This window comes from Strix aluco, chromosome 7 (assembly GCF_031877795.1).
Source record: "Strix aluco isolate bStrAlu1 chromosome 7, bStrAlu1.hap1, whole genome shotgun sequence".
NCBI lineage: Eukaryota > Metazoa > Chordata > Aves > Strigiformes > Strigidae > Strix > Strix aluco.
In genome coordinates this window covers 27503398-27515994 of record NC_133937.1, presented here as the reverse complement: position 1 = coordinate 27515994, position 12597 = coordinate 27503398, and the positions used below count along the sequence as shown (strand labels likewise).

The 12597-nt window shown below is 47.9% G+C and overlaps 1 protein-coding gene across 1 annotated transcript; it reads left to right on the top strand.

Annotated features, from left to right (window-relative positions):
* The first annotated feature begins 7720 nt into the window (after positions 1 to 7720).
* CALHM3 (calcium homeostasis modulator 3) lies at positions 7721 to 11775 on the top strand. The gene is made up of 6 exons (XM_074831646.1): positions 7721 to 8007; positions 8607 to 8862; positions 9832 to 10194; positions 10286 to 10397; positions 11255 to 11404; positions 11603 to 11775. The coding sequence occupies exons 1-6, from the start codon at positions 7721 to 7723 to the stop codon at positions 11773 to 11775; spliced, it is 1341 nt and encodes a 446-aa protein (XP_074687747.1).
* The last annotated feature ends 822 nt before the right edge of the window (positions 11776 to 12597 follow it).

The following is a 12597-nucleotide window of genomic DNA, read 5'->3' as shown; positions in this document are numbered from 1 at the left end:
TCTTGAACGAGACACCTAAAAAGATATCTGTACTCCAGCTGAGCTACTCTGAACCAGATGAGTCCACAAAACAAGATAGATTTTTATCTGGAAGAAAAAGCTTTTAGAAAAGCAGCAGCAGCAAGGGGTAGAGAGATGTCAGAGCCACTCAGTCCTTCCCACACGGGCTCCATCCCTGGTGACAGCAGCTGCAGCTGCTGCCCGTGCGGGGTCGTGTCTGCTCAGATAAGGAGCAGCTGAAGCTTCACCCCTGTGACTGTGCTGCCGGGGGCCAGGGTGGTTGGCAAAGGGGGCTGTCAAAGGATGTGACTGAAAGCTTCTGATGAGAAATGGCCGCTGTTTGGGTTTGGGTTTTTTTTCTTCACTGCAGAGAAATGCCACAATGAGCTGAGTTTTCTGTCTGTGACTCACTCTGAGGCAAGTTTGGAGTCAGCACTGGTGCCTGAAAGAAATCTGAGACAAACTCAAACCCTGACCAGATTAAATACTGCTGTGTGTGATGGCTTACACCTTTGCAAAGCAGACAGCGTGCCTCGCTGAATGCACATTCTCCTCTCACAGAGGTAGGGGTTTTTAACCATCACTGTATACAAGAGCAAATAACTACACCAGGCACTGGAAGAATAAATCTCCCACCTCACAGCACCAAGGAACGTGGAGACAAGATTAATTTTAAGCCCTGTGGAGAGAGATTGCGTTTTCTTGTAACAAGAAAACACCTGTAGTGGTTTGGTTATGGTGTCTTGATGCACACCTCACTTTTCTTGGGAACTGTTTCATGGTTTACAGCACAGAGGAGCAGACCCTTACGACCACCCAGCCCTGCCAGTGGGATTGCTTCACTCTCAGTTACCAGTACAACCTCTCCAGTTTATTTGCAGTGTATAACAAAGAGTTAACATTGCTCTATCACACTTTTAGCCCAGAAAAGGGCTGATGTCTCTTAAAACTTAATAAAGATCTGTAGTTGAGATACATAAAATGAGATGAGCCCAAGCATCCCAAATGACAATGCGCTTGTGCTTCACCTTCCAGCATCACATGGATGCCGCAGAAGTTCTGACAGCTGTATCACTGATCAACGCCACAGCAGGGCCGGCAGTGCTCATCTGCCTGGCGACACTTCCAGGGATGCTCAGCATTCCTGGAAAATCTGCTTCTTGCCTCTGAGTACGACGGGAAGCCGGACGAAGGGACGGACAGACAGCCCCTCCAGCGTGCGGCAGTGCGGGGAGAAGCGGCTGCGAGCTGGCAGGAGCCGCAGCACCGCTCCGTGGTGATGGGTCCCTCTGCAAGTTCAGCACACGGATGCAAGCTCGCTCTTTTTAAATGTGCTATATAAGACTGGTGCATCACTTTGTGTTGCACCAAGAAAAGGTGTTTCCAAGGCATTTAGAGGCTTTGCTCCCCTCTCTTCCCTCCCCACAGCTCTAGTCCCTCTGGGTGCAAACAGCTCTCACTCCCCATTTTTAAAGTCCTGCTCTACTGCATGGGAACGTACAGCAATGACACTGGGATACTTCTTTGTAACTCTATTCCTGACTCAAAAACACAGTCAGTTTTGCTTAAGGCCTCAAGTTAAAAAAAAAAAAAAAAAAGGGGGGGGGGGGATTGTGAAATTTGCTAATAAATTTCTCTTTCTGCCTTTACAAACTTCTTCCATTCCTGACATGTAAATTACAGAAATATAGGATTCACTCTTTACAAAAGATCTGTGACATTAATCAGTTTGTCTCTAGGGAACTCATACATCATTGTTTGTGCATCCCAGAATTACTAAATTCAATCACAATCACAGTCAGTGCAGGTAGGTTCATGTTACAACAACATATCTGTAGCCACAGGAGTGTTTTCAGAAATCTGTGCTGTGGATTACATCTTTAAAATTCCAGAGTCCTTATCTAGTACCCCAAATGGTTACTGCCTGAGTCACTGGTAAGAGTCAACAGAAAGTTGACTTTGTATATTACATGTGTTCTTGACTGTCAATGTGGAGCAACTCATAATGAGAAATGGAAACATAATCAGGAGGTTATTTTATAAAGCCATATTCCCTATGGTTATATCAAACAAGATTTTATTTTCTTACTGTCAACATAACAGCCAGGAGAAGACTGACAGTAACCCAACCTGTGCGTGGCCTTTGAGCACTGGCAGCCAATATCTGCAAGTCGAGTGCTCATACACCTGCTAACAAAGAGCATCTCTGGACAGTGGCAAAAACTAGGTGGCAGAATCAGCTTTTGACTGTAACTCACCTGAGCATCTTTGGTGAATTAACAACACAGTGCAGACAGATATTTTGGCTTAAAAGCCATAAATCCAGCTATTGAAGGACTTGGTCTGCTTCCTGGAGTAGTCACACCAGACAAGGACTGTGTCAGCCCCAAACCCCATCAGCTGCAGAGGCTCAGGGTCATGGCACTGAGATGTGTTTCATCACCCACCCAACCCCCATTTCCTTTTAAACACCTAAATAGTTTCTTTTGACATCTCTGCAAAGTAAAGACAAACCGATCTCTTAAGAGGAGTTTGTTATCAGTGGTTTTCAGCCTGTAAACTGTGGACTCCCCAGGCTGGAGCTTAATTTTAAGAGTCTGAGAAAAATAACAAGAAAAGCTAGTTAAATGTCACCAGCCTTAAATCTGCTATCTGAGGCCCTCACCCCTGTTGGAAGATATGTGAGTGTTAGCAAATCAGAAAGAGTCTGAAAATCACTGAGCCAGGATATTAAGAGATCAGCCTGATTCCCTAATTCTCCACCTTATTCTCTAATTCACTCTCAAGATGAGAAGAGACTCCATTTCAAATGATCTCACCACAGCATCAGCTCCAATACAAGCAGATAAATGGCCTTGCAAAAAGCTCTCTCAGTCAGAAATGGTGTGAATTAGGTCAAGGTTGGGATAATGCAGAGATCAGGAAACAGGGCTTCCACATAAGCCAAAAACCTAAGTGCTAACACCCAGAAGAGCAATATATAACGAGCTCTTAGGAACAACAACACGTAACTAAGCCATATATTTCCTCACTGGCAGTCAGCTGCATATTGGTGCTTTAATGAAGTTACAAGGCAGAACACAGGAGTATCTAATCTCCAGAGAACATTATTAGTGAAGACAAACTACATTTCACAATGCTGCCATTATTTTTGCTAGCATCTCATTAATCATTTAATGGTCATTACTCACTATTTGCTTAGGCTGGGCAGTGTACTCAACTGTGAAAAAATACTCAGATTCAGGTGGTCCCTGCCCCACAGAGCCAACAGTGCTTTAATTTGTCTCTGCTGCCAGTGACCATCAGGAGTTCGTGTAGTGTTTGGAGGGAGGAAATACCGCCTATGTTCTTCTTCATGGGCAGTTGAAATGGAAGGTGACTTCTGCTATGATAAATTGAAGATGCTGAAAGATTTTTAGGCAGCAAGGAGTAAAATCCTCTGCCAGCTTTGCAAAGAAAGAAGGTGATGATGCTGCTCCACTGTCCTCAGATACCAGTGGGAGACTGGTCACCAAACTGTCTGAAAAAGGTAATAGAAAATAAAGCTCAGTTGCAACCTGCTGGTCAAGTACAGGCAGGCTCTCAGGGGTGTCTACCTGTGTGCCCAAGGACTGGCAACAGGCCCACCTGAACTACAGAGGAACAAGATGTTCATCTGCAGGCACTGTTGCTGGTAAAGGTGATTTATGGTGTTAATGGCCTTCACTTAAATACAAGAAGACATATTTTTTCTAAACCTTGAAAAAACATTAACTCTTGTCCTCTGAATAAACACAGACAGGTGGAAGGGGTTTTCCAATTTACTGGCTGAGAGGTGCTGAAAACAGAGACTGGACCACAGTCCTCCTGCGGTGACCTGGGAGAACATAGTTGCTCTCATGCCTCAGGGATGCAGCATTTCACCAGTGACTTACTCATCCTCCCAACACCGATGTGGGGCTCCATGTGGATCCACACTTACCCCTGTAAAGGGGAACTGAGGTGAGGAACACACATTGCTGGGTACCTGCTCCTTGTGGCCATACAGGGCTCATGTTAACCAAACACCCTGTGGAGGTGGCATCCTCGTGTAGTAATTAATGAGCCAAGAAACTAGGAAGGAATTCAGAGCTAAATTAATTTCATAGCCATCTCCTCCAGTTCGGGAATGTGCTGGGTCATTTTTCCATCCAGGTTTCTCCCAGGGTAACTCCACAGCTGGCAACATAGGCACAAAAAGGGGCAGCTGATAACTCAGCTTCCTGCCGTGCTGGGGGGGACAACCCCGACTGTAGCACCCACTCGGAGCAGGACAGTCACTGCTGTGCCCTCGAGGCAGGTGGCAGAGTTGCTGTGCCTTTGCAGATCAATTGCACAACCCCCTGTTTTTTAACAGGGGAAAATAACTCTTTTTTTCTGCCCTTACATCATCTCAGGAACAGCTGACCAACCCATGTAACAGTTTTCTAAAAATATTTTGCCTGAGGCAGATGTTCAGGACAGAAAAAAATCACTCTGAATAATTAAATAATTTGTCAAAGTTATAAACAACTGCAAACAGCTCCTAATGAGGTAACCCATCATCTCCCACAACATGGGCCAGGAGTGTTCCCTTCGGAGCCCTGAGGCCCCTTCCCCACTGATGGGACAAGTGCTCGTGGCAATGGCCTGTTTCCAGCAGAGCAAGCTTCAGGATGGGTGAAATGTCTGCTCCTGAACACTGGCCTTCCTGGGAAATGAAGGTCCAGTCCCAGAACAGAAAAGGGAAACCAAAGTGTGACAAAGCAACACATATCCCCAGCATTCACTCATTGCTGGGGCTCAGGGGAGGCCAGGAAGCAAGCAGAATTACTGGCACAGCCACAGTCCTCCTGCCTCTGTCCTTTGGGGACCGACACAATGGTGAGGTGGAGCTGGTGGCACAGACCGAGGGTGCAGCCCCAGACACAGTGGACCTGCACTGCTGGCTCTCTGCTCCCCACCTAAATATACGTTTAAGGGCTTGCTCTGGATATACACACACCCTGAAGGCATGCATGCTGCATGCACAGCACCAGTGCTGCTCCAGCATCGCAGGCTCAGGCACAAAACTGACCATATTGTTCTGCTGAATTTGTCCTATTTTAAATGACCAAATGACCAAATTTTGATGATGATGATGATGAAATCAACCTTTTCTGCAAAGCAGGAGGGACTTATGACTGTGATGCACCAAAAGGGCTCTCACCTATAGGGTGAGGGTTTCCTGCATCTGTACCCAGAACCCTGTCCATCATCAGAGGCAAAAAGCCTATGGCTGGTATTTTACTCCCATAAAGGAGAGGGGAAGGGTGTCCCACTCCCTCTTGCCATGTTCTGCAGTGCTGAGGCAAAAGCAAAGGTTTGTCCAACATGAATGTCCAAAAGATGTGCTGAAGAACAACAGCTTCCAGCGTGATTTTGGAGATTTGCTGCCAAGGAGCAGCTGCTTTCTGCTGAGGATGGTGCCCCTATCCAGCAGCTCAGGAGAGTCGTAGGCAGCCTCGCAGCAGGCTCAGAAGGGTGACTACACTGCTGGAGACATGGGGCAGGTCCCCTTGCTGGAGCAGAGGAGATAGATGATTTTAGTCCTTGTTTCCTCTTTGTTTCACCCTAAGAACTGAATAATCAAATGTGTTTAGTTTTGAGAATAATTCTGAACATTTGCCCATGTCTAGCAATTTACTGACCTTAAGGGTCCTTTCTCTCTCTCCCCAGGAAGATCCTGACATCTTTTGCTGCAAATTAAGGAATATTCCCTTTCTTCTATGATTCAACAACTCTGTGTCTCAGCTCTGAGTTACTGGTGAGATCACAGATCACAACAGAGTGCAGTAATCACCCTGAGGCATCCTTACAGATCTCTAACATCCAGGCCAGGTGATTGCGTTTGGGAGAAGTAAAATTCCCTTGTAGCTTGTGCTATCCAGAGAATGCTTCCTACTCTTTTTACATCTTATTTTCCTGAGCTGTGAGGAACTATTTAGCCTTTACTATGCTTTTGCCCAAGAGAGCTGGAAAGGCAAAAATATTTGTCTAAAGTAATTGTTCTACAGAGAGTGTACAACACTTTCTGAACCCGAGTCAGCACAAAAATGCAAGCTGTTAAATGAGAAACTCAACGAGCATTAAAGCAGTTGGGAACAGAGACAGGCTGCACCCTGGCTAAAAATCACCTGTGGAGTTCAGCCAGGGGTTCTGATGCCCTGTAACAGCAAAATGGAGGGGTCCTGATGTCCTGTAATGACAAAATGGAAACATCAGCTGATTAGCCACGGGTTTTTTTATTGCTGATGGATGAACCTTAACAGTCATTTCCACTTGCTGTTAAAGGAGAACACAAATATCATGGTTGGTGCAATTGTATTTCATTAAAGTAATTGTGTGAGTCGTTGCTTAGATTGGAGGAGATGACATTGTGGCCCTGTGAGTCAGCATGTGTCGCACACCCACTGTACGTGCTCGCGAGCAACTACAGGTACCCCTCTCACTGCTGCCTTTCGGCGTGATCCCATCAAGGCAATCAGCCCTGCAATGGGAGTTGGCGTGGGCAGAACCTCAGTGCTGGCAGCAAGTGTACTTCCGTAGAGATGGTTCCTCCCTTTTTTAACAAAATAGGTAAATGTAACACCTTTTCTTTTTCCCCTTTCCTGAATGCATGTGGAAACCTAAGCTGAGAAGAAATCTGAAAATATTTTCAGATGAAAGCTGGGGAGTGGAAAATTATGTTGAATATGTCAGAAAAAAACTGAGCTTCCTTGTGGCAATGAGCTGTATTTATCTGTAAAATAAACTTTGGAGAGGAAAAGAGGAATTGCCTCTGGGATATTTTAAATGGACAGAAGATGATAACCCAGCCCCATGGGACAAATGAGCCAGCTGCTCTGATTGCACCATGCCCTCTGACAGGGAGCAAGAAGGAGCCCCAGTGCAAGGGCCTTGGACATGGATGTAGGTATGGTACAAATGTCACAGTATGTGTATGATGTGTAGCCAAGAGCAGCCTTTGCCCCATAGTGCCTTTCCAGGCTTTGAAAGCTATCGATTCTCACAGCCTCCTGACTGAAGGGTTTGTCCTTTCAGCCTATTTTCATAGGGAAATCTGAGCTCATGGTGATGTGGTGTGCTCAGAGCCAGGCATGTGCTCCCTGCCTCCCCCCTGCCCTGCTCAGGGCTGGGGACCTTCTTCACCAAAAAGAAATGGGGTGACAGCAGTAACACAGATGAGCTCATTTGACTCGTCTTGTTTCTCCCAGCCAACGAATCGCTCAACAGCCTTCAATCGCAGACAGGGCAGCTCACAGGCATCCACTGATGTCTCTCCACTGAGAATTAGCATCTCTGGAGGGAGGGACCGAGCACTACCACAGGCTGTCACTGGTTGTCATGTGGGACAGCCCTGAAAATGAAAAACGGGGTGGAAAAAACATCTGCCGGAGGCTGTATCCATCTGCTCAGCTAGAAAAGCTACCAACTGCCCTAGAAGATCAGCACTGGGTGAGAGACAGACCTGTGAAAGCTGTGTGCCAGTGGGGAAGCCTCAGCACGGGGTTTTCCCCCTGACACAGCAGCTCTCTTCCATCTCCATCCTCCTGCCCCAGCCGACTCTGGGCTGAGCTGCATCCCCCACCCCGTGGCAGCAGAAGCGGGGACAAGGGGAGACAGACTGTGCCGAGCAGCCCAGGGCTTTCCCAGGAGGAGCCCCCCTGGCCAAAAGAACACAATGGACCGTTTCCGGATGATCTTCCAGTACTTCCAGTCCAACTCAGAGTCTGTAATGAATGGGATCTGTGGGCTGTTAGCCCTGGCCAGCGTAAAGATGTATACCTGCTTTGACTTCAGCTGTCCCTGTCTGCCTTGGTACAACATGGCATATGGCTTGGGGATCATGTTTGTACCCCCCATTGCCCTCTTCCTCTGCGGACTCATCCTCAACAGACAGTCTCTGGTGATGCTGGAGGAGTGGAGGCGACCGCAGGGGTGCAGAAAGAAGGACCTAGCTGTCATCAGGTGGGGTTTGCACTGGGAGCGGTGTCCCTCCTTTAACTTCCCACTTAGCTGTCTCGCCTCCATAGCTTTGATCCTCCTGGTAATTAACTTCCTTCTAAGCCCAGCTCCCAGGACTTTTCCCCATGGGCCTGGAGGGGCAGAGGCATGGTAAATGCATTTCCAACAGCAGAAACGAAGGTAGAGTGTCATCCCATCCCAGCAAACAAGGGCAGGAATGCCTCCACACTAATGGCTGGATTTATGCTGCCACCCTGGGAAACTGCATTTCTTCCCGTCCTGTCGTGCACACACACGGCTTCTCCTGGAGCTTACTCGTGCAAAAAGACAAGGCATTTCCACTTAAATGTGCAGAAAGAGTGTCATTTCCATCACGGTCATTCTTTATTGATAGCCTTGTGGTTTCCCTGCCTTCAGCTGAGGTTTTTTTGATCCCAGAGCAGAAGAGGCATTAGCTGGAGCAATGCTGGGGACTGTCCAGGGACTCAGCTCCCTGGGTCTGGGAGGGATGCTTGGCATAGGGCTGCCTGCATCCAGCAAGACTGTGGATAAGGAGAAAGCTCCCAGCATTTACCCACTCACTTCTCTCTCTCATGCCCCAGGTACATGTGTTCCTCCATCATGCAGAGAGCCATGATTGCCCCTGTCGTCTGGATCATAGTCACCCTCCTGGATGGCAAGTGCCTGATCTGCGCTTTCAGCAGCTCTGTGGATCCCGAGAAGTTTGTGGGCTTTGCCAACGCCAGCCTGGTGCAGGTGCAGCAGCTGCTGGCCAAGGTGCCCTGCAAGGACGATGAGCTCATGAGGAACAACACGTCCCGCAAGGCAGTGTCCAGGTACTTGCGCTGCTGGTCCCAGGTAGGTCACTGCTGGCAGAGCCCCCCCATGTCAGTGAGGTGCCTGGGGCACGTGCCATCTGCTCTGACTCTTCCTTGATTTGTCATTGCTTCACCATGCTCAGGCTGGGAGCAAGACTGCTCTTTGCTTCTTTATGCCCCAAGATGTTGTCACCCTCAGTGATAATCTCCAGAGTCACTCAGGTAAGGAAAAGGAAGGAAATAAATGATGGTTTAATTAAAAGAACTTTGTTTCTAGAAGAACCAGCAACTTCTAAACCCAGATAATAAAAAGTAGGTTGTAAGGAATATAGGTGTCTCCTAAGGCCCTGTCCAGTGTCAGAAGACCTTTCTAACTGCCAACCTCGCAGATAGGACCGGCAGTTTTAAGGACAGTGCAAGCTGAGACACATGAAAGTAGCTTGCTCGGGAACAATAGAATAGGACACGACGGGGAGGGGAGGCCTGGCCAGCACCTGCTCTTGGTACAGGAGTGCCAGGTCAGGGATTAGGACCAGTAGGAGTACATTGAAAAGCCCTTCCTTCTTACCAAAGGAGCTGCATGTAGTCTGGGTTGTCTTCACCCTGCTGCTGGGACTCCTGGGCCCTGGAGCCAGTGTAGGTGGCAGATGAAGATGTCACTGCAGATAAGTGAGCACCAAAGGAGAGCACTGAAGTCCCCTTCCCCTGGGGTGCTCCTGTGCTCAAAGGAAATGCCTGGCTGCTCCAGGCTAACTTTGCAAACAGTGACCCTACTGAACTACTGTTGCATAGATAAATGTCCTATATTCACTGGGTGGAGATTACACAGACCCTCTGAGTGCAGTTTGGGGGTGTTGGACTTCAGGGACAGATCAAGGATGGGAGTCAAGATATGCCACATCTCCCCTCCAGCCACACAGATTCCCTGATCAGTGATACAGGCAAAGAGCTCGTGCCTGTCCTTGTGCCTGTCTTGCTCCTGTTCCACTGCTTATTTCTTATCACCCAGGCACTCGGCTGGAGCATTTTGTTGATCCTTATTGTAGCAGCTTTCCTTGCCTGCTGGCTCAGACCTTGCTTCAACCAGGCCACCCTCCTGCAGGCACGTCACTGGAGCAACTACATTGACATCGAGCAAAAGATTTTTGAGGAAACGTGCTGTGAGCACAGCCGGCTCTTTGCTCACAAATGCATCCTTCACTTCTTCGAAAGCATGCGGCAAGAGATGAAACTGCACAGCTTCAGCTTGCCTAGGGAGGGAGAGGGGGCTGAAGGAGAGGAAAATCTTCTCCAGGACATCACAAATAAGGACCAGGTGAACAAACTTTTGAAAATGTGGTACTATGAGAAACCTCCACTGAATGTCAGCCAGGCAACCCAGAGGCATCCCCTGGGGCGAGTCCAGTGTACACAGTACAAATTCTCCCAGCACACTGGCGTGTGAAGGGGGCTTTGTCCTGCAGACGCTGGAGGAACACTGCCATATGTCTGCACAAAGCAAGTACCAGTGGATAGATGACAGAGGTGTTCATATCGTCCTCCAAAACCCAGACACCAAAGGCTCCACTCCAGCATGTGGCTAGCAAAACCTCCAAAATAAAATAGCTTTGAAAATCCAAAGGTCCCAGAATCGCTGTTAATGACATTTCTCAACCAAGGGCTCTGCATAGCACTTTTGTCATATTAAATTGTTTGAAGCTCCTTACAGCTGTGATAAAACCCTTCTGGCTCCAGGAAGGATTTAACCAAGGCAGCAATATCTGGCTGCGTATGCAAACTGACTGAAGCAGCAGCTTCACAGAGGTGTGAGGAGCTCCTGCCCGTGTCAGTGAAACCTAGTTCAGAGAGTTTGCAGTGCTGTCACTGAAATGATTTAATTGGCAACTCTTTTAGTACCACACCAACATGTTTACTTAAAAAGGCAAAACCACCTCCTACGTCTTCCCATCTGCTGAGAGCTCTGGCTGCCCCCAGCCCAGCTGCCAAACTGTTCAGCCTCCCTCTAACACCCGTCAATACTTCCATGCATTTTCAAAACAAAATATGGCAACACACTGAAATTCATGGAGCAGCATAAATTTAATTGTCAATATCTCTGGATAAGTGTCCCTGGATTGGGTTGGATTTACAGAAGGAAAAGGAGATGGAAGCTTTGCTTAACATATCCAGAGCCACAGGACTGTGCTGGTGTTCAGGTGACTGCTCTAAGCACTGGCATTGGGCCATGGAAAGGACACACTGACTCTGCCTGAAAAGTCTGAATACAGATTTTAAACACTCCCCTGCTAGATTTTAGTACAAACTGATCTATTCAGAAGATTGTCCTTGCATCACCTAGTTGGGCATTTCCATCCTTAGTTTCAAAACTGTTTGAATGTAACCTTATCTCTGAGTCTCTAATGCTAATTACTTTCCTACCTGCCTTTTTCCAGCCCCTGACAACCATGTTACCAGTTTGACTGATATTTCTGTCCAGTATTGCCTCTTGGATGCATTAAACTCTTTACTGCAAACTAACCCTCTACAGACACATACATTCCTCCAGGCTGAGGCTCACAGTGATGCCCACTTTGTCCCTGGGAGTGAGGGGTGCAAGGTGGAGGGGCTGTGAGGAGGGGGGGTGAAGAAGAAATGTCTCCTTGGCCATGCATGGATAGATGGGGCAAGCAGAGCCTCCAGGAGGAAAGAAGAGGGTGGGAAAGGAGCAAAGAAACCTGCCACCATCTTGTGACTAAATCCAAAACAAGGGGTTGAATTGAAAACACATATTAATCCCCCAGATTTACTTGTCGAGCTGCTGGGAGGTGGGTCACCTCCTCCCCAGGATGTTTGTGTGCAGGGGGTCAAGGAGGGAGGAGATGCTGGGCGAAACACAGGGAGGCCAAATAACTCCATGGCCCACCTGTGGACAGCTGCATTCCTCTGCCAGTCGAGGCCCAGCCAGGAGCTATGAGGTGCAGAGGGATGGGCTGCAGATCTTTTTTTATTTGCATAGTAAAATCAGCTCCGGCCGAATCCCTGAGCCCCCTGGATGTGCCTGGAGAGGGCACAAAGCCAGCTGTGATGCTTGCTGGTTGGGAATAACACAGTGGTCTTCCCACCACGAGCTCTTTAGGTCCAGGGAGCTTCTCTTCCAAGCTCTCTTTTGAAATCAGCACTGCACTTTGAATTTCATCTCTGGTGTACTTTTATCAGACACAACATCACAAATCTCAGGCTGAGACTCAGTTTGGACTCACCACTCCACGCCAGTCAAATTGGCTATTTTCCTAACCAGCTCAGAGCAGGGGTCAGCAGCTCCCCTTTGCATGCTGCTTTCCATGTTCTCAGATTTTAAGTCATCCCAGAGTGGCCACAAAACGAAATGCAAAAAAGGGGAAGAGGAACAGATTTGCTATCTCTATCGGGAAGGAGAAAGCCAGAGGATTTAAGGGTGCTGCCATAGACTTTTGCAGGTCTACAAAGGCTCACACACTTCTGGGATGGGCAGTCTGGTCATGGAGTAGCTCCAGCTGGACGAGACTTCATCCTCCCAGTCTCCCCAAGTCCCATGCTGTGTTCCCATTTAAAGCCAGAGAACTCTTCTCCATCGTGGAAAACAGTATCTGGCACCCCATGACAGGACAAGAAGCAACAGGCACAAACCCAAAATGCGGAAAATTCCATTTAAACAGAAGAAAACACTTATTTACTTAGAGGGTGATGGAACAGGCTGCCCAGAGACTGTGGCACTTCCATCCATAGAGATATTCACAACCCTATTAGATGTGTGCTT

Bases quoted from the DNA above. Each gene is read 5' to 3' on its own strand.
- CALHM3 (XM_074831646.1), top strand. From the start codon at position 7,721: ATGGACCGTTTCCGGATGATCTTCCAGTACTTCCAGTCCAACTCAGAG. The intron at 8,008-8,606 runs GTGGGGTTTGCA...CTCATGCCCCAG, and splicing joins AAGGACCTAGCTGTCATCAG to GTACATGTGTTCCTCCATCA. The intron at 10,195-10,285 runs GCAACCCAGAGG...TTTGTCCTGCAG, and splicing joins CTCCACTGAATGTCAGCCAG to ACGCTGGAGGAACACTGCCA.